The sequence below is a fragment of the Pinus tabuliformis genome, chromosome X (genome assembly GCF_031772625.1).
Source record: "Pinus tabuliformis cultivar Carrire ecotype Pingquan chromosome X, CPIR1, whole genome shotgun sequence".
NCBI classification, from domain to species: domain Eukaryota; kingdom Viridiplantae; phylum Streptophyta; class Pinopsida; order Pinales; family Pinaceae; genus Pinus; species Pinus tabuliformis.
This window is the reverse complement of record NC_142308.1, coordinates 108,140,222-108,162,062: the sequence shown is the minus strand read 5'-3', so window position 1 is coordinate 108,162,062 and position 21,841 is coordinate 108,140,222. Positions and strand designations below refer to the sequence as shown.

The 21,841-nt window shown below is 41.3% G+C and overlaps 2 protein-coding genes across 2 annotated transcripts; both read left to right on the top strand.

Moving 5' to 3' along the window:
- Positions 1-258: 258 nt before the first annotated feature.
- LOC149138644 (anthranilate N-benzoyltransferase protein 1-like) lies at positions 259-935 on the top strand. The gene is made up of 2 exons (XM_089450062.1): positions 259-730; positions 806-935. Exon 1 carries the CDS (start codon positions 290-292, stop codon positions 704-706), a length of 417 nt encoding a protein of 138 aa, XP_089306188.1. The 5' UTR covers positions 259-289; the 3' UTR covers positions 707-730; positions 806-935.
- LOC149138643 (malonyl-coenzyme:anthocyanin 5-O-glucoside-6'''-O-malonyltransferase-like) lies at positions 890-1,804 on the top strand. Its single transcript, XM_089450436.1, has one exon. It carries the CDS (start codon positions 890-892, stop codon positions 1,802-1,804), a length of 915 nt encoding a protein of 304 aa, XP_089306562.1.
- The last annotated feature ends 20,037 nt before the right edge of the window (positions 1,805-21,841 follow it).

Here is a 21,841-nt window from a genome sequence, read left to right as displayed (position 1 = left end):
GTAAAATTTATTTATATAAAATATTAATTTAGAGCTTATTATTATAGTAATATAACTAATTGTCTTTCGGTCTCTGGATAACATTTATGAAATTTCACATCTCTTGACATATTAAATTACTAAATTATAGCTACTAATAAATCTTAATCACATAATAAATTATATCGCCAATTATATAATATCGCGCTTATTCATATATTTATAAGAGATCTTCAATCAACAATTTCACCAATTTAAACTTCATCCGCATATTTTAGATTTTGATTTTGGTGGTTTATATCCTGCGGCCATGGCAGAATACCAAATGAAAGTACAGGTGTCGAGGGTTTCCACTGTTGCACCAGCCATCCCCACTGCTAAGCATAGCATGTTCCTATCCGCCATTGATATTAGTACCATACCCTATCAGAACGTGGACATACTTCTTTTCTATAAAACACCAGTCGTTACAGCCGACAAGGCTTTCCCTGCTATGGTGAAGAGGCTAAAGACAAGCCTGTCGTTAGTTCTGGTGGATTTCTATCCATTTGCAGGTCGGTTGGATATGAAGGGTGGTGAATGGGGTCGGCCCCAAATTGATTGCAACGATGAGGGAGTGGAGTTTGTTGAAGCAAGCATTGACATGCCATTTGAGAATGTGGAAATTGATAATTTTCAGCACAAAAACTTCTTCGAGGAACTTGTCCAGACCCGCCATGGAAACTAGGAGGATTCACTTCTGTCAATACAGGTATGAAAAATTCACTCGCTTTTCATTTTCATTTTCCTATGGATGATGTTTCAAAAGTAACGATGGGTATTGCAGGTCACTGCTTTTCAGGGAGGCGGATTTTGCATCGGAGCCAATTTTCATCACGTTATTGCGGACGGGAATTCTTTTTCCCATTTCATGAACAGTTGGGCAGAGTGTAGCAGAGAACTTCCTATTTCCAGGAGTCCTCACCACATGAGAACAGTCTTTCAGCGGGACAATGAAGATGGCGCAATACCCACAATTTATTTGAGGGGTGAAGAAGTTGTCACCGATTTGATTAAGGAGGCGCAAATTTTCAGGTTTGTCCCAAGTAATTCACTGCCCATAAAATATTCAGAAATCAATGAAAGCACCGGTGATGGCTCAGTGGAAAACACTAACAACAACAGTATTATCCAGAAATCTGTCGCAGAATTAGAAACAAATCTGGAAATATCAACATTTCATTTCAGCGAAAAATTAATTGAAGCTTTGAAGGAACGATCCGGCGCTTCAACTTCATTTGTAGCAGTTTCCGCGCAGTTTTGGAGATGCGTAATGAGAGCTCGACAAGTTCCTGAGAACGAGCCCGTTCATTTTATAGTGCCAATTGACTTCAGAGGGCGGGTAAAACCGCCATTGCCTCCAACGTATTTTGGGAACTGCATAAGCAGCGGTATTGCCAGGACTACAGCCAAGCAGTTATTGGAGCAGGATATCGTGTTTGCTGCGGCTCTCATCCAAGAACTCATCTCTGCCTGTGGCACAGATGTGCACATCAATAATTTTGTAGACTTCGTTGAATCTCATCTTGGCAGCGGCAACCCAAATCTTGGAAAATTATGTAATGATTACATTGTAATGGCATCGATGTCTCCGAAACTTCGTGTTTACAAGATAGACCACGGATGGGGAAGGCCAGTGAGTGTGCAGGCTGCTTCCTTGGCAGCAATGGGAAGGATGATGTTGTTCCCCGGAAGAGAAGGGGGAAAGAGTATTGCTGTGTCCACCAAACTCCCTCGCCATCAGATGGAAACCTTGAAACAGATATTAATGGTCATCCCCGATTGATTGATTGATTCCGTGTGGTAAACAAGAAGAATTTATTAAAAATTCTTAAAAATTTATTAAAAATTAAATTGTTAGGGATCTTACAGTGGTATCAAAGTTGTGCATGCTGCCAGCCTAATTCGGATTTAAACAGGAACGCAACAAATTACAGATATAACCATAAATACAAAGATGCAATAGAAATAACACTTCATTTCATTAATATCAAATACTGAAATATGCTTACAAACAGAATGGAAATAAGACTAGCTCGGGCGATGGTGGCTTATCTCTAAGAAGATATGTGGTCGCTACATGCCTCTAAACTGCATTAAAATGAGGTTCATGGGCCTTTTTATTATTGAACAATAAGAGCAAAACCCTAAACAACCAAAACCCTAACCCGAGGAGATGTAACACCAAGAGTTTATGGGCCCCATTGGGGTAAGTTGGAAAGCCAACTTCCCAAGGTCGCGACTTGGTCATATTATCTCCATTTGACGCGCGTGATACCCCGTTGGAAAGATCTCTCCGAGGACTACGACAGAAAAGACATTTAAAAAAAAAATTGTTGGTGGTAGATTTCCAAAAAAATGTTGTTTAGGGCCTCAAAATGGCTCCGAAAGTTTAGGACCCGAAAAACTGCTAAAAATAATAAACTGTGCTACAGTTAAGGAAACTGAAAAACTGAAAGAAACAATGGTGGGGGTCCAAGTGGAATTGGCGGGTGGCCACCAATATCCACCTGGATCATTCCTCCCCCCTTAGGAAGCAATGGTCCCCATTGCGTTGAGTTCCTCCATGAGATGAGGAAACTTCTGTTGAGCTTGGTCCCTGGTGAGCCATTTGCCCTGGTTAAGGAGTTGGCCTGCTCTGATAACTCGATACAATTCGATCTTTTGCTGGCAAGTGTGCTTGATTTTCGTGTCCATGATTTGATCAGTTGTGGCTTGTTCCATGCAATCTGGATTTAACTCTATAGGTGAGTTGTTCTGTAATGTCTGATGTGTCTAGCAATGGTGGGAAGTATGGTCGAAGGCGGTCCACATTAAACACTGGGTGTAGGCCAAGGAATGGGGGAATGCTGAGCTCAAATGCATTGTCTCCCACAACCTTGTTAATGGTATAAGGACCATATCAGAGTGGTTTGAGTTTCTGCTAGGCTCCAGTAAGGCATTCCTTTTGCAAATGCAACCAGACTTTGTCACCCACCTAAAACTTGTGTGGCACCCTATGTTGATCATGTCGTTGCTTGTACTTGGCATTTGATTTCTCCAAAATGTCGTGGACCTACTGGTGGGTATGTTGGATGTGCTCAATGAAGCTATTTTCCTTATCAGTTTCAGACTAGACATGAGCCGAATCTGCCTGAGTAGCTGCAAATGGCATGGCCACATCAATGGGACAACTGGTTGGAATCCCAAGCCCACCTGAAAAGGGCTGTGGCCAGTCGAGCTATGGAGAGCCTGATTATAGTTGTGCTAGACATAGGGGAGGCTCTCATCCCATGTGCGTGGATGATTTGAGTTGTACATGCGCAGAACGTGTATGATCATCCTATTGACTACCTCTGTTTAGCCATCAATTTGGGGATGGAAAGCTGTGGACTTAGTGAGCTTGGTGTCCATCATCAACCAGAGACTGAAACAAAATGTACTAAGGAACATATTGTCCCGATCTGAGACGATAGACTGTGGGATCCCAAAGCGTACCCACACTTGTTCAAAGAAGAGTTTAGTAGTGGCTTCTGCTGTGATATTCTTCTTGCAGGCAACCATAATGCCCATCTTCGATAATCTGTCGATGACCACAAAAATATAGTCATTGCCATGCTTAGTAGAAGGAAGGCCCGACATGTAATCCATGGAGATGGATTCCCAAGGTCGACTAGGGGTAGGTAGTGGAGTAGAGAGTCTTTGCTTCTTGATGGTCGGTTTGGAAATAGCGCAGGCAGTGCAGGATCTGATGTACTTCCCGAGATCCTGTCGAAGATTTGTCCAATAGAAATACTTCTGCAATACTACCACCATTTTCTCAACCCCGAAATCCCCAGCGTCCCGACTGTAGTGTGCTTCCCAAATCATCTTGGCACGCTCGTTTAAAGGAACACAAAGGTGTCCTAGGTGGCATAATAGGGCATCCTGGAGGTGAAAATTTGGAACTTGCTAACCCTCCAAGAGCGTCTGGCGTGTGTGGCTGAATTTTGGGTTGCTTTTGTAAAGAAGTGGCCAATCAGAAGTCTCGTTCCCACAAGAGTTGAGAATGGTGGTTAACACCATGATCGGTGATAGGCTGAGGCAATCTGCAAAATTATTGGCGCTTCCTTTCGTATACTTGATATTCAAATGGAAATGTTGCAGGTATGTGGACCACTTCTAATGGAGATCATTCTGCAACTTCCCTTGCGTCTATATGAACTGCAGGGGTCGATGGTCTGTGTGGATGACCGTTTCCTTCCCCAAAATGTAATGCTTCCATTGACAGCAGGCCTGCACAATGGAATACATCTCTTTGTGATAAGTAGGATACTTCTGCACTGTGTCTAAAAGTGTCTCACTGTGATATGCCACTGGATGCCCCTGTTGAGTAAGGATTGCCCCAATAGTATAGTCAGAGGCATTTGTCTCAATCTCAAATGGTTGTTGCAAGTCTAGTAATGTGAGCACTGGTGTAGAGAAGAGGCAATGTTTCAACTCTGTGAATAACTTCTGTTGAGATTCAGACCAAAAGAATTTTGCTTTCGCTCCTCCCTTGGTGACTTGACTCAAGGGCCAAGTGATATGAGAGAATCCCAACATGAACCTACGGTAGAAATTGGCAAGACCCAGAAAGTTGTGGAGCTCTGTTAGAGTGTTGGAGCTAGCCAATCCCGAATGACTTGGATCTTGGCTGGATCCACATGTACCCGCCATTCATCAATAATGTATCCCATATACTGAACTTGGGTCATGCCAAAAGTGAATTTCTCCAAATTGGCACATAGCTTGTGTTGTCGTAGTGTTTAGAGAACCTGTCGGATGTGGTGGAGGTGCTCTTCCCAACTCTGGATGAAGATGAGGATGTCATCCAAGTAAAACACTACAAATTAGTTGGTGAATGGCCACAATATGTCATCCATCAACCTCATGAAAGTTGCAGGAGCATTCTTCAACCTGAAAGGCATAACCAACCATTCAAAAAGGCCCTCCTTGGCTTTGAAGGTAGACTTCCACACATTGGAGGGTTCGATTAGTACCTGGTGATATCCTGATTTCAAGTCGATCTTGGTGAAATATTTTGCCCCCTTCAGTTGGTCCAGAAGGTCATCAATTCGTGGGATCGGGTACCTATTTCAGACATTGATCTTGTTCAGCGCCCGATAGTCAATACAAAGTCTCGCAGTCCCATCCTTCTTTTGTACCAACATGATCGGGCTCCCACAGGGTGATGAACTTGGACGTATGTGACCTTTCTGTAGCAGCTCCTAAATCTGCCTCTTGATTTCGTCGTTCTCCATAACAGATTGCCGATAGATTGGTCCATTTGGTAGCGGCGCACCTGGGGTCAGATCGATGGAGTGCTTGACCTGATAGTGCAGAGCCACCCCTGTGGGGGAGGTGAAGATGTCCTCATACTCCTCTACGACCTTTTCCATATGTTGTTGTTGTGCGGAGGGGCCCTCTCTGGAAGTCGTGGCCACTGTCTTCTTCTTTCCCTAAGGGTGTATCATTAGGAAAATAAATTTCCTGGTTTTGGAAATGAGCTTACTGCATTTTTTTGCAATAACCAAAGAGATGGCAGTAGGCGGTGCTACCTCTTGTATCCTGTACAACTTATTTCCCAAAGTAACAATAACAACAAGAGGCCTTGAATCATACATAACATGTCTCTTCCATAAGTATGCTTGGCCTAATAATACATCACAAACATCAAGGGGAGCAACGTCACATAATACCTCATCCGTGAAGGGCTTGATGTTGTATGGAAGGCGGCACTACTGGCTCATGCGAAGATCTCGTCCTTGGTGAAGCCACCAGATGGTGTACTGTTGTGGATGTGCTCTGGTCGATAAGCCCAATTGCTTCACGACCTCTGCCAAAATGAGGTTCTTTTGGCTCCCGCTATCGACAATGAACTGTAGCGGGGAACCCTTTACCCACATCTGGGAGTGGAAGAGGTGCTCCTCCTCCTTTAGATCTTCGAGTTCCTCCTTCTAGATCTTCGTGGTGGCAACGATGGCGTTGGGCTCCGCATCGATAATCTGCTTCCCTTTGTCATTCCCCTTGTAGAGTTCTGACTCAGAGTCAGAACATGCATCTGATTCCCAAGCCTTTAGCTCGACCACCAGTGACTGCTTGGCCTGACACTCACTTGTGTTGTGAGTGGAGCTCTTATGGAACTCACACCACTTTCCGTGTCCTTCTTTGGCTTCCTGGCGTTGTTCTTTTCTTGCAGCTTTGGTGGGTTGTTTTGGGCCACCCCACCTTGGCTTTGTCCTTTGTTCTGTGGTTTGGGGGCGCCTTTCCCTTGCTTCAGGTTCACGGATCCAAAGTCTCACTTCTTCTGTTTAAACTTTTGCTCGATCTTGATGGCATATCGGTATGCCGTGTTAAGCAAGGAGATGTCCAAGAATTCCATCTCGTCCTAGATGTACCTGTGCAGGCAGTCGTGGTACTTGAGAACCAAATGCTTCTCAGAATCCTTGATACCGAACTTCATGCGAATGGTATGAAAAACATTGGTAAACTATTACACATCTTGGTCCCTTCCCTATCGCAACGTTTTCCACTTTATGTATTTATCCTCATAGCTCCCAACGGGGTAGTACTGCTCCTTAATGGCATCCCGGAATGAGTTCCAAGTGGGTGTGGCTGAAAACAGTGAGTTTGTAATTTCATCCTTCTGCTCACAATAGGTTTCCCACCAATCCTTGACGTAGGGGGCTGCTTTGAGAAGTACAAAAGTGATCTTTTCCCGACTGGAAAAATCATGAACTGAAAAATATCCTTCTAGCAAATTTAACCATTTATCTACAACGTCTGCATCTATCAGACCCTCAAATATGGGAATGTCAAAGTTAACTTGTACCTTAAAGGGCGTGGCACTTCCAGAGTAGCTGTCGGAAGTAGATACGTCGCCCTTGGGGTAGTCACTGAAGGATCTGGGCAAAGTTGTCCATCATCGTGTTCCTTTGTCGCTCGAGGGCTTCTTCAAGCAAGATTTTGATAAGATCTCCTAAACCCTTGTCTTTCTTTTCATCTGCCATGGGAGGCCGTTGGGATTTGTGAGGCTAGTCTTGCAAATGTTCAACCAGTTCAAGCCCTAACCCCTTATATCTCGACCTCATCGGGGACATGCAAAGAAAAACAGAGAAAGAGCAAACTGCTCTGATACCACTGATCCGGATTTAAACAAGAACGCAACAAATTACAGATATAATCATAAATACAAAGATGCAATAGAAATAACACTTCATTTTATTAATATCAAATACTGAAATATGCTTCCAAACATAATGGAAATAAGACTAGCTCGGGCGATGGTAGCTTATCTCTGAGAAGAGATGTGGTCGCTACATGCCTCTGAACTGCGTTACAATGAGGCTCAAGGGCCTTTTTATTATTGAAAAATAAGAGCAAACCCTAAACAACTAAAACCCTAACCTGAGGAGATGTAACACCAAGAGTTTGTGGGCCCCGTTGGGGTTAGTTGGACAACCAACTTCCCGGGGTCGCGACTTGGTCATATTATCTCCGTTTGACGCGCATGATACCCCGTTGGAAAGATCTCCCATAGGACTACGATGAAAAAGATGATTATAGAAAAAAAATTGTTGGCGGTAGATTGCCAAAAAACGTCATTTAGGGGCTCAAAACAGCTCTCGAAATTTAGGACCCGAAAAACTGCTTAAAATAGTAAACTATGCTACAATTAAGGAAACTAAAAAACTGAAAGAAACAATGGTGGGGGTCCAAGTGGAATTGGCGGGTGGCCACCAATATCCACTTGGATAACAGCCTGAGGGTGTTTTTATTGTATATCGAGGATCAAGGGAAACTAGTCTTCGATGATTCTCCATTGATCACCCTAGCTAGTAACTTGTCCAATTTCGGTGGTTTTCTGTAACTACCCTAGTTGGCCAATTAATTTTATCTGTAGGAGATTTATTTGCTGGAATTTACCCTTCTCGTGGGAGATTGAAGATGCTAATCATCTCAAGAGGCCGAAATCTTCTTGTAGCATAGATTGATTGCATAAAAATCCTTCTGCGGTTTTCATGTTTTTCTTTGATTTATTTGTAGGGGACTTACTCGTTGTGGCAATAACCGCTCTAATGACGAGAGGCCGCACAGATCGCTTAGGCAAGTCTGATCCGCTAATTATCAATTGACATCTGAGGGCCAAGAGTTCATACAAGCCTACGATGATAATTATCATGTGAATGGGCAAAGAGACTAGTTACACGAAGGATTGGGACACATATCAAATAAGTTGGTCGAAGGGGTGACGATCCACTGGTTGCGAGAACACAGGGTGTGGGAGCTTACGTACTTTCATGGAGTGATTGCAAAAGGGGAACAAAAAAATGTCGTAATCAGTATTCATCTTGCAACTATTCGAGGGGTCATCCTTACCAATCATCATCTGACTCTTACGCCATAGACTACGCCATCATCACAACGATATATTAAGCCAACATTATTTACAGGCAGGGAATCGACTCATCATTTTCTGCTATAAGTGAAGAAGTTGAACATGCTTCTTTACATATACCATGCACTAGTAAAAGGAGAGACTGTGAGGTTTTGGGGGACCGTTGAATAATAGTCACCACTAAGAAACTCTCGTGTGGAGGTTGTAGGGTTGAGGAACCATATTTTTTAGCACTGGGCCAACTATTGGACCGATGAAATAATTTCAGACACGTAGGAGCTCGAAGGCTATAGGAGGGTCGAGAGGTCAGTCTCGCCGGACTTTCAAAGTCAAAGTCGTTGCTGCAAGCATCACTATCACAGATTGGTTGTCGCGTGAAAAGGCCAAAGGGTCACATCTATTAGATTGTCGATCGTCACTACTGAAATTGACCGAGGGACCACCAACTCACGCCACAAGTAGAGGGGTTTGGTTGCCTGTCTAATTCTAGTGAGAAACGTGCTAAGAAAATAATTTGCAAAGTAGAATGTATTTTGGGGAACTCCATTGAAAGGTCGAGTTTCATGATTATTTGGGAGGGGACAAAATCCCTTATCTACTGACACAATTAATGCCAAAATCCAATTACACAGAGGTCATTATGCTTTGAATTAGCGGACTAGTAACAAAGAGAAGAATCCTATGGACGAAGCACTTTGGTAACATTAGGATTTACAAGGAAAGGTTTTCGTTTTCGTACATACACACACAAAGGGGTCTTACAATAGATTATAAGAGTCATCATATCGATTATGCAGAGGTCGAGCAATACAATAGTCACATTGAAGTTGAGGGAAAAGGGAGTGCACCAAGGTCATAAGAAATCCGATCCATCATCAGTGCATTATTGTGGAGGTCGTGCGTTCAGTGTCTCAGTGCGTAGACAGGGGTCAAATCCGGGAGCCATTGGGAAATCGTTGCATGGAGACAAGGGTGTAGGTAGATGGAGGGGCCACAAGGAGTCATGTGGTAGTTATGCTAAGGGCTATTACCATTGATCGAGTTAGAGCCATGGTCCAAACTGATACCAAGAAAAACACAGATACAACAAGGGGTTGGGGCATGACGTGAAGGTCAAGCTTCAGGGCGAAGGGTCGTATCACTCAGCCAAGGTCTGTCTTTCATCTGGCATAAGGGGTTTGAATGCATAGCCATTCAGAGCTCTTAAAATCTGGTAAAAGTCAAGTTGAATTGTCGTGGTGGGTCGCTATAATTAAATAAAGAAATTTACTGCCCTTTTATAGTGTGGTACATTATACGTTTAATTGTTGTATGCATTGGAGAGGTTTATTAAAATAAAGTGAGGTGATTATCTTAGATAAAAATAAAATTTGGGTATAAAATAGCTTGGAAGATATTTGTTATATTTTTCATCCAATTTCTTCATGCCATAACATATTTATGCCATATATCATCCTCAAATTAATGGGAGTGAATCCAAAGGAACAAATTTTTGTGTTTAATGGGAAAGATTATATTCAAAGGCCAAACTGCAAGGAGATTGAAGATATATCAATTGTTTCCTTCCAAGCCTAGTAGAGATTAGTGTCTCAAAGGGTTGTAAATTGATTTTATTGAAAGAGAAGGAAGGCTAAACACTGAGATCCATTCATTCCAATCCATAATGTCATCACTTTGCCTTTGGAAATGCTTCAAGAATCAACATAGTAATACATTAGTTGATTCTGCCCACGGGGCTTTGGATTGACGGTGAACGGGTGCCTTGTTAAAGCACTCCTTGCGATAGGTCACCGGTTCAAATCCCCTGGGTACTTAGGTTAGTCTTAACTAGAAAAAAAAAAAAAAAAATACATTAGTTGATTCTTTGGGCCACAATATTTTTTCAAATAAAAAATGTAAACAACTTACAGATCATAAGAAAGAGTAGAACACTAATCCCTTCTCTCGGAAGGTCCATGTTATCCTTCAGCAATCAAAGGATATCCGGAAGGAAGATGTAAAAAGCAAGTGTCTATTTGAACTTGGATCTAAATTACAATGAACAAAGTTAGTCATAGAAATTCTTAATTTGGAGGAATTAGAAAAGTGTCTATCCAGGGTGGGGCATCCAGAATGGAAGAAACTCAGTTGGGCTCTCAATCCACCCATGCTTGTGTTGATACAACCCAAACTCTGGGAGCATCCTTGTGAAGAGGTTAGGTTTACAATTGCTTATTGTCTCAGCAGGATCATAACTTTAATATCACCACTACTGCCTTACAATAATGATATCATGAGAGAGGTATTGAAACTAATAGTAGAATCTCTTCAGGGGTTAAAAAAAATCATGCTTCCTACCTTTCAGAAGTAACACAGAATCTTAGAACTCATGGCAGAGTTTAGCTTTGGCACATTCATGTTGAATCTGGAATGTGAGGACTTGATCTTTCAGATGTTCCATAAATTTTACACCAACATTACATCAACTCATCTAGACAGTATCAAAACAAGCATGAAGAAGATTATGTCTTTGTTTTTAGAAGGATGTGTCGACATCTGCAAGAAACTGAGATCCAAATTATTGACCATTTGGAGAAAGGAACTAATTGTATCTCCAACTGCCTATGATCTAGTCTAGAAGTTGGTTATGCAAAACATAAAATTGCTCAGAAGGGTGTTGACTAGGAAGGAGCTTAAAATGATTGATGGAGGAAGCAAGAACAAAGGTAGTAAAACCTGTAGAAAGAATGAACTAAGAAGGAGAGGACTATGTTTTCTCTGCAAGGGACCTTGGGAACTTAACCATTCATGTCCAGGTGATAAGGAGGAAACAAGGGAAAAACAGTTGGAGACTCCTTCAGATCATGGGGATTCATCCATAGTTGGGTACATATGGTGAGCAACATCACAATGTTTTTTAGATTGACTTTCAAAACAAGCTGATGATAATGAGTTAGCTTGACAAAGTAAAAGGGGAAAGGTAATTTCCCCTGATGATGTGGTATAATATTGTACAATTGAGTCCATATATATCTAGAAGGACGTCCATGAAGAGTATGAGAAATGAGGTGTAGATAATGGCTCTCCAGTACATCCATGCTTGACAACTAGAGAGGGTGAACAACATATTTTCCTTACACGTGGAAAAGGCCAGGAAGAAGACTTTCAAGGAGAATCAAATGAGGAGCCAGTATTAATAAATTGGCATGATGAGCACGATCATGAGGGGCAACATGACAAATATAGTATGCAGGATGAACCATTTCTAGAGAGTCGTTCAAAGGTTCAAGCTGGAGCTATGATAGTTGAGAATCTGGTGCAGACAAATATAGAGGCATTCAACAGGGCATCAAAATTTCGAGTAGAGTACTTTCGGGAAAAAATCATGCATTTCAAGACAGATCTTATGATGTTCAAGTAGAGAGTCTGGACAATCCGACACACTATCTTACAAGAGAATAGGAAAATTGAAGAGCTCATAAGGGTAAGTGTCAAGTCAATGGCCAAGTTGTCTAGTGTTAAGGAATGACTCAAATCCCCCACAAGGAACCAAGAGGAATATAGTTGAGAGTTCCAGAGAATCCCTCTACAGGAGTACATAGAAAAGGCTTGCAACACTACCAACCCACCTTTATACATTGGGGAGAACAGAACATAATTCTTTAGATGGATCATGTTGAGTGACAGGGTGGAGTAGCATGAGTGGGGCATTGAACAAAATCAACATAATAATTTTATTCCATGTGCAGGTATTCATCCTTCCCACAACATGGATTGGCAAGAGATTATGAGTTGGTACTATATTGATTGGATGATTCTAAGGAGGACACTCTTAGCCAAGTTCCTATCATAACATGGACCCTTTTGCATAGGAAGTGATGGAGAACTAAGGTGGTATCATAACCCACAGGTCCTGGAACTTAGGTGGCATTGGGATCCAGGTGGATCTATTAAGAGCAGGATTGGTTAGAGAATTGTTTGGGATCCAGGTATCGAAGGATCCATTCAGGATCATTTAGCATGGAGGCATGGGATAACACACTGGTTTTTAGGGGATCCTGGTATCAATGTGAAAATGCTTCTATTGTGGATAGAAGTGGATTCCTTGAGGGAAAGCAATCTTTGGGCGGGAGGATTTGTAATATTCCCTTTCTTGATATGGTCAAAATAGACGGAATCTTCCCATTGTATTTACAGTGGTATTTTCCCATGGTATCAACCCATGGTATTTTCCTTTAGTTTAAAAAGAGTGGTCCTCTTCCAACATGATGGGATTCTCTGGAGTACATACTGTAAGAGCTCCCTCATTGGTCGCCTAGCTGGGCGAGGTGCCTCCTGGCTCCCTCTTGATTTTTGGTGTGATCTCTTTCCCTTCTTGAGAAGTCTCTATCCTCCACTTGATTAGGGAAAAATGCATGGAGTCCCTGGTGATAAATCACATGTGACAAATCGCATGTGGTGACAAATCATCTTATCCAACTTTTCCTGCATGATTTTGTTGGCCTGGATATTTTCTTGCATTGGAAAACCCAAAATTATCTTCATGTTCCATGAAATATCTATGGTTTTGCGATACATATTTTCTATAGCTCTCATTAGCCCTAGGTCAGTGATCTGATTTAGAATATTAGATTGATGTGCTAAGATCCTCCTCAGATTAGAAACAAAATGATTTCATTGTGCTTAAGGATTCATGAATTTTTGCAAGTGAAAAATGAGTTTTTTGTTAATTTTATGAGCAATTTAAAATAAATAAGAGACTGAACAACAACATAAACATGTACAGAACATCACCAAAAACACATCACAATAGGAACATGATAAAGGAGCTCACCCCTCCTAGTCTATGTCTCCTTGGTCCAGCTTCCAATGGCTCGAGCCTCTCTATTATACTCAAAATTGTAAAATTATGTGTTTACAATGCTCAAATGCTTCTGAAACCTGCTCTAATGAGTCCAGAATGTCCAAAACTGGCTATCTAGCCTATTTTTTCATCCAATTTGGTGGAAAAATGAAGAAGTTATGACTTCTCCTTGTTTTCTCAATATTCGCTCCACAAATTTCCCCATTTGCAGCATGATCCTACAAATTATCTCCCAAAAATCACTAACTGAGCAAAAATTTTGCCATGCGGTGATCCATAATCTATCGGCACCGAATGTCCCATCGAAAATCACAATCGACGGAAAAATGACGGTCTTATGGTCTGTGAATGTGGTGGCACGATGTGCGAATGCGATATGGCGTACCCGACGATACTATTAAATGTAACCCTTAGACGCATCGCATCCGAGATCCTTTTGCAAATCGCAATTGGCGGAGAACTGGAGGGTAACATAATGCAGGACTCTGCCTTCTGTGGTGTGCCATTGTGATTATCGCATCGTAACCCTTCCCTGCTCGGAGCCCGATTCTTTAATGCCTTTCCGTCCACCCTGTTGTGATGTGCAATTGTGATTATCCCATCGCACCTTGGCTTGTTCCAGGGCCTATTTTTAATGTCGACCCACCTGCGACATGCGATTTGCGAAATGTGGGGGCTAATGGCAGCCTGCCACTTGATGCTTCCCCATTCCCTGAAGAGCCCTGCCACATCATCTTTTCCTGCCATTTGTCCAAGTCAAACCTAAACTTTGACTTTCTCTAACTTCTTCATACAAGCTCAGATTCAAGTGTCGTTCACACCGTTGGAATCAGGATGATGAGCTCTTCGATATGAAGCTAAGTTTATAGAGATTCTAACACTTTGATTTTTTAGCCTAATTTTGAGCACTCGATCACTCCTCCCCACTGGAAGCCTTTTGGACCCCAAAAGGATCACTTTCAATTGTCCAATAGGTGAGGGTACAGTTCCCTCACCTTTCCAATCTCGATCCATTTATCACTAAGTTGGAACTTGTGATCTGCACGATTCTTATCGTGCCTTGCTATGTACTTTCCTTTGTCCTTTTCAAGTTTTTCTTGCACTGTTTGATGTACCATTTGAAGTCGTTCAATGAACTCTTTGGATTTTTCCATGTTACTATCAGTAGAAACATCCTTCTTACCAAGATGACACAATATATTATGATGAAAATGGTAAAAAAATTCCTCCACTTGATTCATTTGACTCAAGCTTGAATGTACATCTTGAAAGTATGTATTCTTCTGAACATAACTTTCATGTAAAAGAAAATTATGCTTGAGGAAAGTAGTTATGCAAACTATAGGCCTAGAAAGTACAGCAACAAACTTGTTGCTTATACCTTTTGATCAAGGGGAATAGTAGAAGAAAACCCATCCAATGGAAGTTCCTTTGTTGCTGAAACTTAATCACTTCACCATTGAAAATTTATTAATGAAAAGAAATGGGCATACAACATTGCATAAAGACTGCACCCATGGCATAGTTGCATACATCAACCTGAAACTTAAATGACTTTTTCAAGTTTAGAAGAGTAAGTATAAAGGTTGAACTGATCTTTTGTTTTAAAGCATCAAATGCCTCTCGTTGTTTTCCTCCCCACTGGAAGACCTTTTGAACAATTGCTAACGAATGCAAATGAGCCACAATAGAAGAAAAATTAACAAAATATCTCCTCCAACATTGGGCTGCTCCCAAAAAACCTCTTATCCAAATGACTATCTTGAACCTTACTGCATAAATTGCGAGCAGAGAAAAGGCGTTTGCGGCTTCACGAGGATGTATAATTCTTTCACCTGTGTTGGCAAGAATGGAATCAATACCACCACAGATTATTACAACCAAACGGACTACTGGAACGAAGCCTAGAGTGACAGATCTACAGCTTCCATAGATCCCAATCATTGGAATTATAGTATCGTGCTTGGAAGAACCAATTTCACGACTCAAGTACATCAAAGAAGTTTTATCCAACATATACTTTGACATCTTCAAAAACAAATGTTCTTGACATATGACATCAAGTATTTTTTTTTCACACATGACATGTTCATAATGAAATTTTCTGAAAATGAAAATGTCATCCAAGTAGACTATCATGTCTATAAATGGCTTCAATACGTCTTGCTTCATATGCAGGAAAGTAGTAGGAGCATGGAAAAGACCGAAAAGCATAATAATCCATTCAAACAAAACTTGCTTGGTTTTGAAAGTTGTCTTCCATACATCTCCTTCAACAACTCTACTTTGATGAAAACCACTTCTTGAATCCCATTCAAAGAAATGATTACCATTCTACTTGGGTGCCAAAACAAGAGATGCACCACATGGTAAAGGATAAGGTCGAATGATCCTTTTATTAAAAAATCCCTGGATTTTCTTCTTAATTTCTGCGCTTTCCATCACTGACATCCTGTACATGCCAATGTTAGGAAGAGGACAATCTTATTGCAACTGTATCTCATGTTGGATTCCTCTCTTGGGGGATAATCCCTTTGGTTCCTGAAACATCTCATCATATTGGTTCACTACGTCAACCAATTCGGATTTCAAATTCGAATCACAACCTTTAAAAGCTTCATTATTAACATCATTCCTGGGTTTGATCATTAGAAGCACAAAATTCTTGCTCGAATTCACTAATTTTTTCATCTGCCCTGCATTTACAAGCGAAAGATTTATTTCCTTGCTATGAGCTTTCACAATATATTCTACTCCACCTTTGAATAAATTATATTTGTTTTCATGTCTATGGAAGATATCTTTTCTGTCATAAAGGTATGGACTGCCCAAAACTATGCCACGGATATCTAACGTCACAACGTCAAGCTCCACTTCATCTATGAAATTTGCAGTAATCGAAAATTTCAGTTTACACTTTCTCGTAACCTACAATTATGCATTGTCACACACCCATCCAAGTGGATACGATTTATGATGTGGAATAGTTTCCAAATTTAAACTTTTGACAATGATTTCAGAGATAAGGTTGGCTTGAGAGCCGCTATCGAACAACATATCAATCTTGTTGTGTTTTGATATCACCCTTATGTGAAAAATTTCTATTCTCCTCTTTTCGTTTAGAGTTTCATTTTGTGAGTTTGAAGACATAGTTCTAGCAATGGATTCTTTTCCTTTTAACCCCATGGCTGTGATTTTAGTTTCATCACCCGAATCAGATCCCAAATCCTCTTGAATGACGGTAGCTATCTTTTCTTTTCCTTTGTTGTTGAATTTCTTTGGTTTCATTTCAGGATGAAGCTTCCAACAATGAGCTTCATCATGAGCCTCTCTGGAAAAATGTTTACATATTTCTTTCTCTCCTTCCTTTTTAATGGATAAATTTTTCTTTCCCTTGAAACCCTTTTCTTTCTCTTTACCCTTAAATGGATTTTTACTACCTTCTTCTAGGGTGTTTTTCCCTCTTGCCTCAAGATGAGTGGCTTGCACACACACATCATCTAGATTATTGGGATTAAACATTAAGATAGTATGCCTAAGGTAACTGTGAAAACCCCCTATGTACTTCAGCAAAACGACTCTCTATGGGGAATGAAGTGAAAGGATGCACCTGAGTCAATCAACCATGCCTCATGATCTACATGTGTACTTGAAGAAACCAAGTACACATCCCCACCTTCATCTGAGGTGGTTTTCACCTCTGCAGAAGGAGCATCATCAAATCCCTTTCCTTTATTAGGAGCTTTAGATTTACAGTCCCTTTTGTAGTGCCCTTCCTTTCAGCATTTCCAGCACACCACCTTTACAGGTTTTCTTGGAGATTTAGATCTCCCACTCGATGACTTATTTTTGTTTCTATTCTGGGACTGTCCTCGTACAAACAAGGTATCACCATTCTGGCTCTCCATATTTTTCCATCTCATCTCCTCCATCAGCAAGGATGAGACTATTTCATCAAACTACAAGGCTATTGCATTTCTACCTATTACAATAACCAAACTATCCCACGAATCTGGTAGAGAACACAACAAACTGATGCACTTATCTTCATCTAAAATTTTAATATCAACAGATGCTAACTGACTTACCGCAGTATTAAATGCGTTCAGATGCTCTATCACCAAGTCTCCATCTTTCATCCTCAGGTTATACAGCTTTTTCCGTAGGAACAGTTTATTCACTAGAGACTTAGATTGCGCAGTATATGCCCAGTGAAATAGCCTGTGCTCACGTGATTTTCACTTGCTATTGTGCAATATAGGCAGGCAAAGCAGCAGAGGAGATTTGAACCTATGACTTGTTCGAATCTGAGCTAGTTTTGTGTGTAACAGGTGGAGATAGTAGTGAGTACTTGTGAGGAGTATTGTACTATGTATTGTTACATGTTCTCAATCATTATAATATACAGATAGTGTGGGGTTTTCAGCTGTATGCTTTCCCCGGGTTACATACTATGTTAATGTGTGCATGTGATTGATGTTCATTGTTTTTAATGCTGCTAAATTGATGATCAATGTAGAGGAGATTATGTATTGTGCATGTATTCCGCAATACTGTATAATCGGAATAATCTCTGTGAATAAGAGTTTATTATTCAAAATTTCTACATTTCTGATCATTCGCAGAACACACCAGATGTCAGTACACCATTTGACAGTGAAGAGGACAAATCTTTCATTGAGAATCCACTTAACATATCATCTACTTTTTCCAGAAGCGCAGAGGGTGAACATTCTTTCTTCTCATCTACCCCTCTGTATTATTAATCAAGTCATGAAGATGCCAAAAAACATCTTGAATTTTCTAATCATGGTTGTCGTGATCTTTGTACTTATTCATTTGATCATGATGTTGATTCACTCACTGTTAATCTGTTTAAGCCACTAATCTCCGATGATCTATCTATTGACAAAGTGGAAACCCCGCAGGCTGTCGAGGCACTTCAGCCTGAGCTAATGGTTATGTCAAGCCCTCACTATCCTGAGGTTAGTTCCACTTCTGATCAAAAAATTTATGAAAAACCCAAGGCTCATCATCACTCATCTATATGCACTGAAGATCAATCCAACACACATATTTCGCTTCCTCCTCTAGAATCACATGATCACATCGCTTGCGCACTGGAGGAATCATTCACAACAAGCGCACTTGCAAGGTGTAAGTTTTCTCTTTTTCTCATGTTTTCTTGTCTGCCACAATCAAGAGAGTGCATATGCTTATCATCTGTACGCAGTGTGTCACAATACCATGGTAAGGCCACAGAGTGTTTGTCTTGTGCTTTCACTCTCTTCTTTTCTGTGGATGCGTGTAAACTAAGAGTGCATTGGTCTTCATTGTTATATATTTTATGTTTGTCGGTTCGCTTCACTGTGCTTCTCGTGGACCATGCCTTCATCAACATGGGCCAGCCAATGTGCTGATGGTTGCATTGGAAATATCACTTCACGTGAGTAGGCCCATGCACTGTTTAGCGTAGGAGTAGGAGAAGTTTTGGTTTTCTTGCTTGCCTTTGTTTTCTAGTTTGCATGTTTGTTTGCTCATTGACTTGGTTTGGTTTGTTTTCTTTCTTGCTTTGCTTGCTTGTTGTTTTGGCTGCTTTGCTTACTATTTTTGTTTCGTTTTGTTTTTTTCTTAGTATCATGCTATTTTTAGTTTTGTAAATAAATGTTACCCTCTACTGAGTTCTGTCTTTTGAATGAGTATGTGGCCGAGATCCAAAGAGTCTTGTGACACTGTAACACTTGGCTAGTTATGTGTCCATCTTCTATGTGATTGGTTATAACCTTTGGTCGATGAATTCTTGATGTAAAATACGAGCCGACTGCAAGGGAAGTTTGGTTCCAACCATGAACCTATGTCCACATTGGGAAACCCTATGCCTGTACTCAGCCTTCTGATTTGTGCATTCAAGCTCATCCAACTAGTAGAAACTGAGAAGGGGAAAATCTAAACAAGCAAACCTATGTAAGAGGTCTTACATGCTTCTCTGAAGGAACAACTTCTTCCTCTCTCAATAAGTTGGGATGCCTCTTCCACCCAAAAAATAAATAAGTGCCTATGCATAGTCTTCTTAAAAAAATACAAAGGTGAAAGAAGAGAAAGGCTTCTTGCGCAGAGAGGTGAAGCATGCAACTCCACTGGGGTATTGACCAGCCTCGCTGGCAGTGGAGAAAAGCGTGTGTTCCTGGGTGACTCCACTAAGGTACTATCCAGGCCTGCTAGTAGCGGAGCAACACTAGTGATGAAAACTCGTACTCCGAGAAATTTTAACTCGCCATCCAAACTACCCTTATCGATTTCAAAACATTGTGATCAAGCTGAAACTTGTTGTTGTGTTTGACTGAGTTGGTGAAAGGTGAACCATGTCTGTCCACTGGGTAAGTGGGGAAGCCAAAGTAACCCGCACAATGATTTAATACTCCTTTAAATACCAAGGCCCTGTGCTGTCAATGGACCAAAATAAAGAAGTTGGAGTTCAACCAATGTGTTGCCAAGTGTTTTAGCAGCTGCAACACCCTCCAAAATTTTGGCCTTCATCTAATTTCAAAGCCTTCCTTGGGTTTTTTCTTGATGTTTGCAAGCACTCGAGCTCATCCCGTGAGCTAATGTTGATTCTTTGCACCCTCCTCACTTTACCATTCAATGGACATCTTTTTATTGTTGGTCACACTGTCATTCTTGTAGTCATGTTTTGGCCATGCATAAGGTCTGCCTTCATGTGTACAAGTTGTGTCAGCTATGTAAGCATCCGTTGCACTCACACACGAAGTTGTATGCACTATCGTGCAAGCGTCATTGTGGTCATTCAACGATCTATCACAAGTGTCACGTTTGTTGCTCACACCGTCGGTCAGTCACACTAAGTGTATGTTGTCTTGTTGGTTCAAGGTGTCTTGTCGTCAATTCATGTTGAGTGTGTGTTTGTGAGGTCATTCATGTATGAAGTCACTCATTCACACAATTGGTCATTTTGTTGAAGCTTTTTCGATCAGACCATCCTCCAACAACTAGACTTCCGCTGAGCTGCAATGCCCAGTTTCAGCTGTCAGTGATTATGTACTTCCGCCCAGAATTGCATAGAGCTTGAGCCTGCCTCCCAGGCAGTCTGCACTGCGTAACCCTAGAATCAACTTGACCTACTATCACCTAGAACAACACAGAAGTTTCCCAGCAAGCCATTTCAATCTGTGGTTCTCACAAGCACATCAACCGAGCCTCTAGCTGGTTAACCAGAGAGTTTGACCAGGCAATGACCCCGGGAATCACTCCCCTAAAAAATTGCGCAAAAGCTACAAAGCATGCCCACTCCACTGAATGAAGAAACTATGTATAGATGTCGGATAAACACCTTGTTCCCGTCACTATCTCCCTCAAAAAATTGCGCAGCTTTTCCAGCTAGTCACCTAGTCAACCGACCTACTGCTCGCTTGGAAAACTATGCAGTTTTCATGAGCATTTCCCCAGCTTCCCAGCATCCCACTCAACTTAGAAATTGCACAAGGACGTACAGCAAGCCAGCCTCCCAGCATTGCGTATTCTTTAATAGCAACACTCGCGTAGCCTGCTGCTAGCTCCCCAAAAAAATTGCGCAGTTTTTTCAGCATAACTCCTACAGCCCACTACCAGCTCCTTGGAGAAAGTTGTGTAGTTTTTGCTGCCAGTCCCCCTCTGCTACCTACATTGCCTCCTTGAAAAATTAGCGCATATATACCCTCCAGCCGAGCCAAATCCTGCAAACAGGCACTACTAATTTGGATTATCTATCTCAGCCTCCCAATGACCTCTGAACAATTTTCACTGGTAGTGCCCAGAGCCCACATCCCGGCTTGAAATCTTACTTACGTAGTTTCAGAGCCTTGTCCTCTCTCTCGGTCATCTGCATCTAAAAGCGAATGACAATGCATCATGGTAGACTAGGATATTTCTGGATTTGATGTCATCTCATCATGAGTGATTCCAAATACAGGTACATGGATGTGACATGACGCAGTGATGAATGAGATGAACAAGGAGAGCATGCGAGGAGATTCGTTTGTGAACGGGCGAATGAGGATTTCATCCAAGGAGATTGTTTCACGAAAAGATGAACAAGGAATGCATGCAAGTAGATTGTTTTGTGAACGGACGAATGAGGAATGCATGCGAGGAGATTGTTTCGCGAACGTACGAACAAGGAATGCATTTGAGGCAATTTGTTTGCTAACGAACGAACACATGAAGCATGCCAAAGTACAAGCATGGAGCAACGTGCACATGCAACATCAAGTGAAAACCAAGACCATCGAAGAATATCCACACCTTGCCATGAAGAGGTGAATCTATGAGACACCAAGAGTACATCCATCACTTAGTAGTACTACAGCTCAACATGCACACCACCACCAGCATGAACATACCAGCTTTGTCATGTTGAATCATGTCATGAGTCATCTCAGTCACATCACTACTATGGGCCACACTGTTGTAATCAATGTAATGTAACGTGGAAGCCCAAGAGACCCACATGTAAATCTGAAGAGCCATGTAAAGTTGAAGAGTCATGTAAATCAAACAGTCATGACGGAAGTTGAACAGTCACAACG

Excerpts from the sequence above, each read along its gene's own strand:
- LOC149138644 (XM_089450062.1), top strand. The coding sequence starts at position 290 with ATGGCAGAATACCAAATGAAAGTACAGGTGTCGAGGGTTTCCACTGTT.
- LOC149138643 (XM_089450436.1), top strand. The coding sequence starts at position 890 with ATGAACAGTTGGGCAGAGTGTAGCAGAGAACTTCCTATTTCCAGGAGT.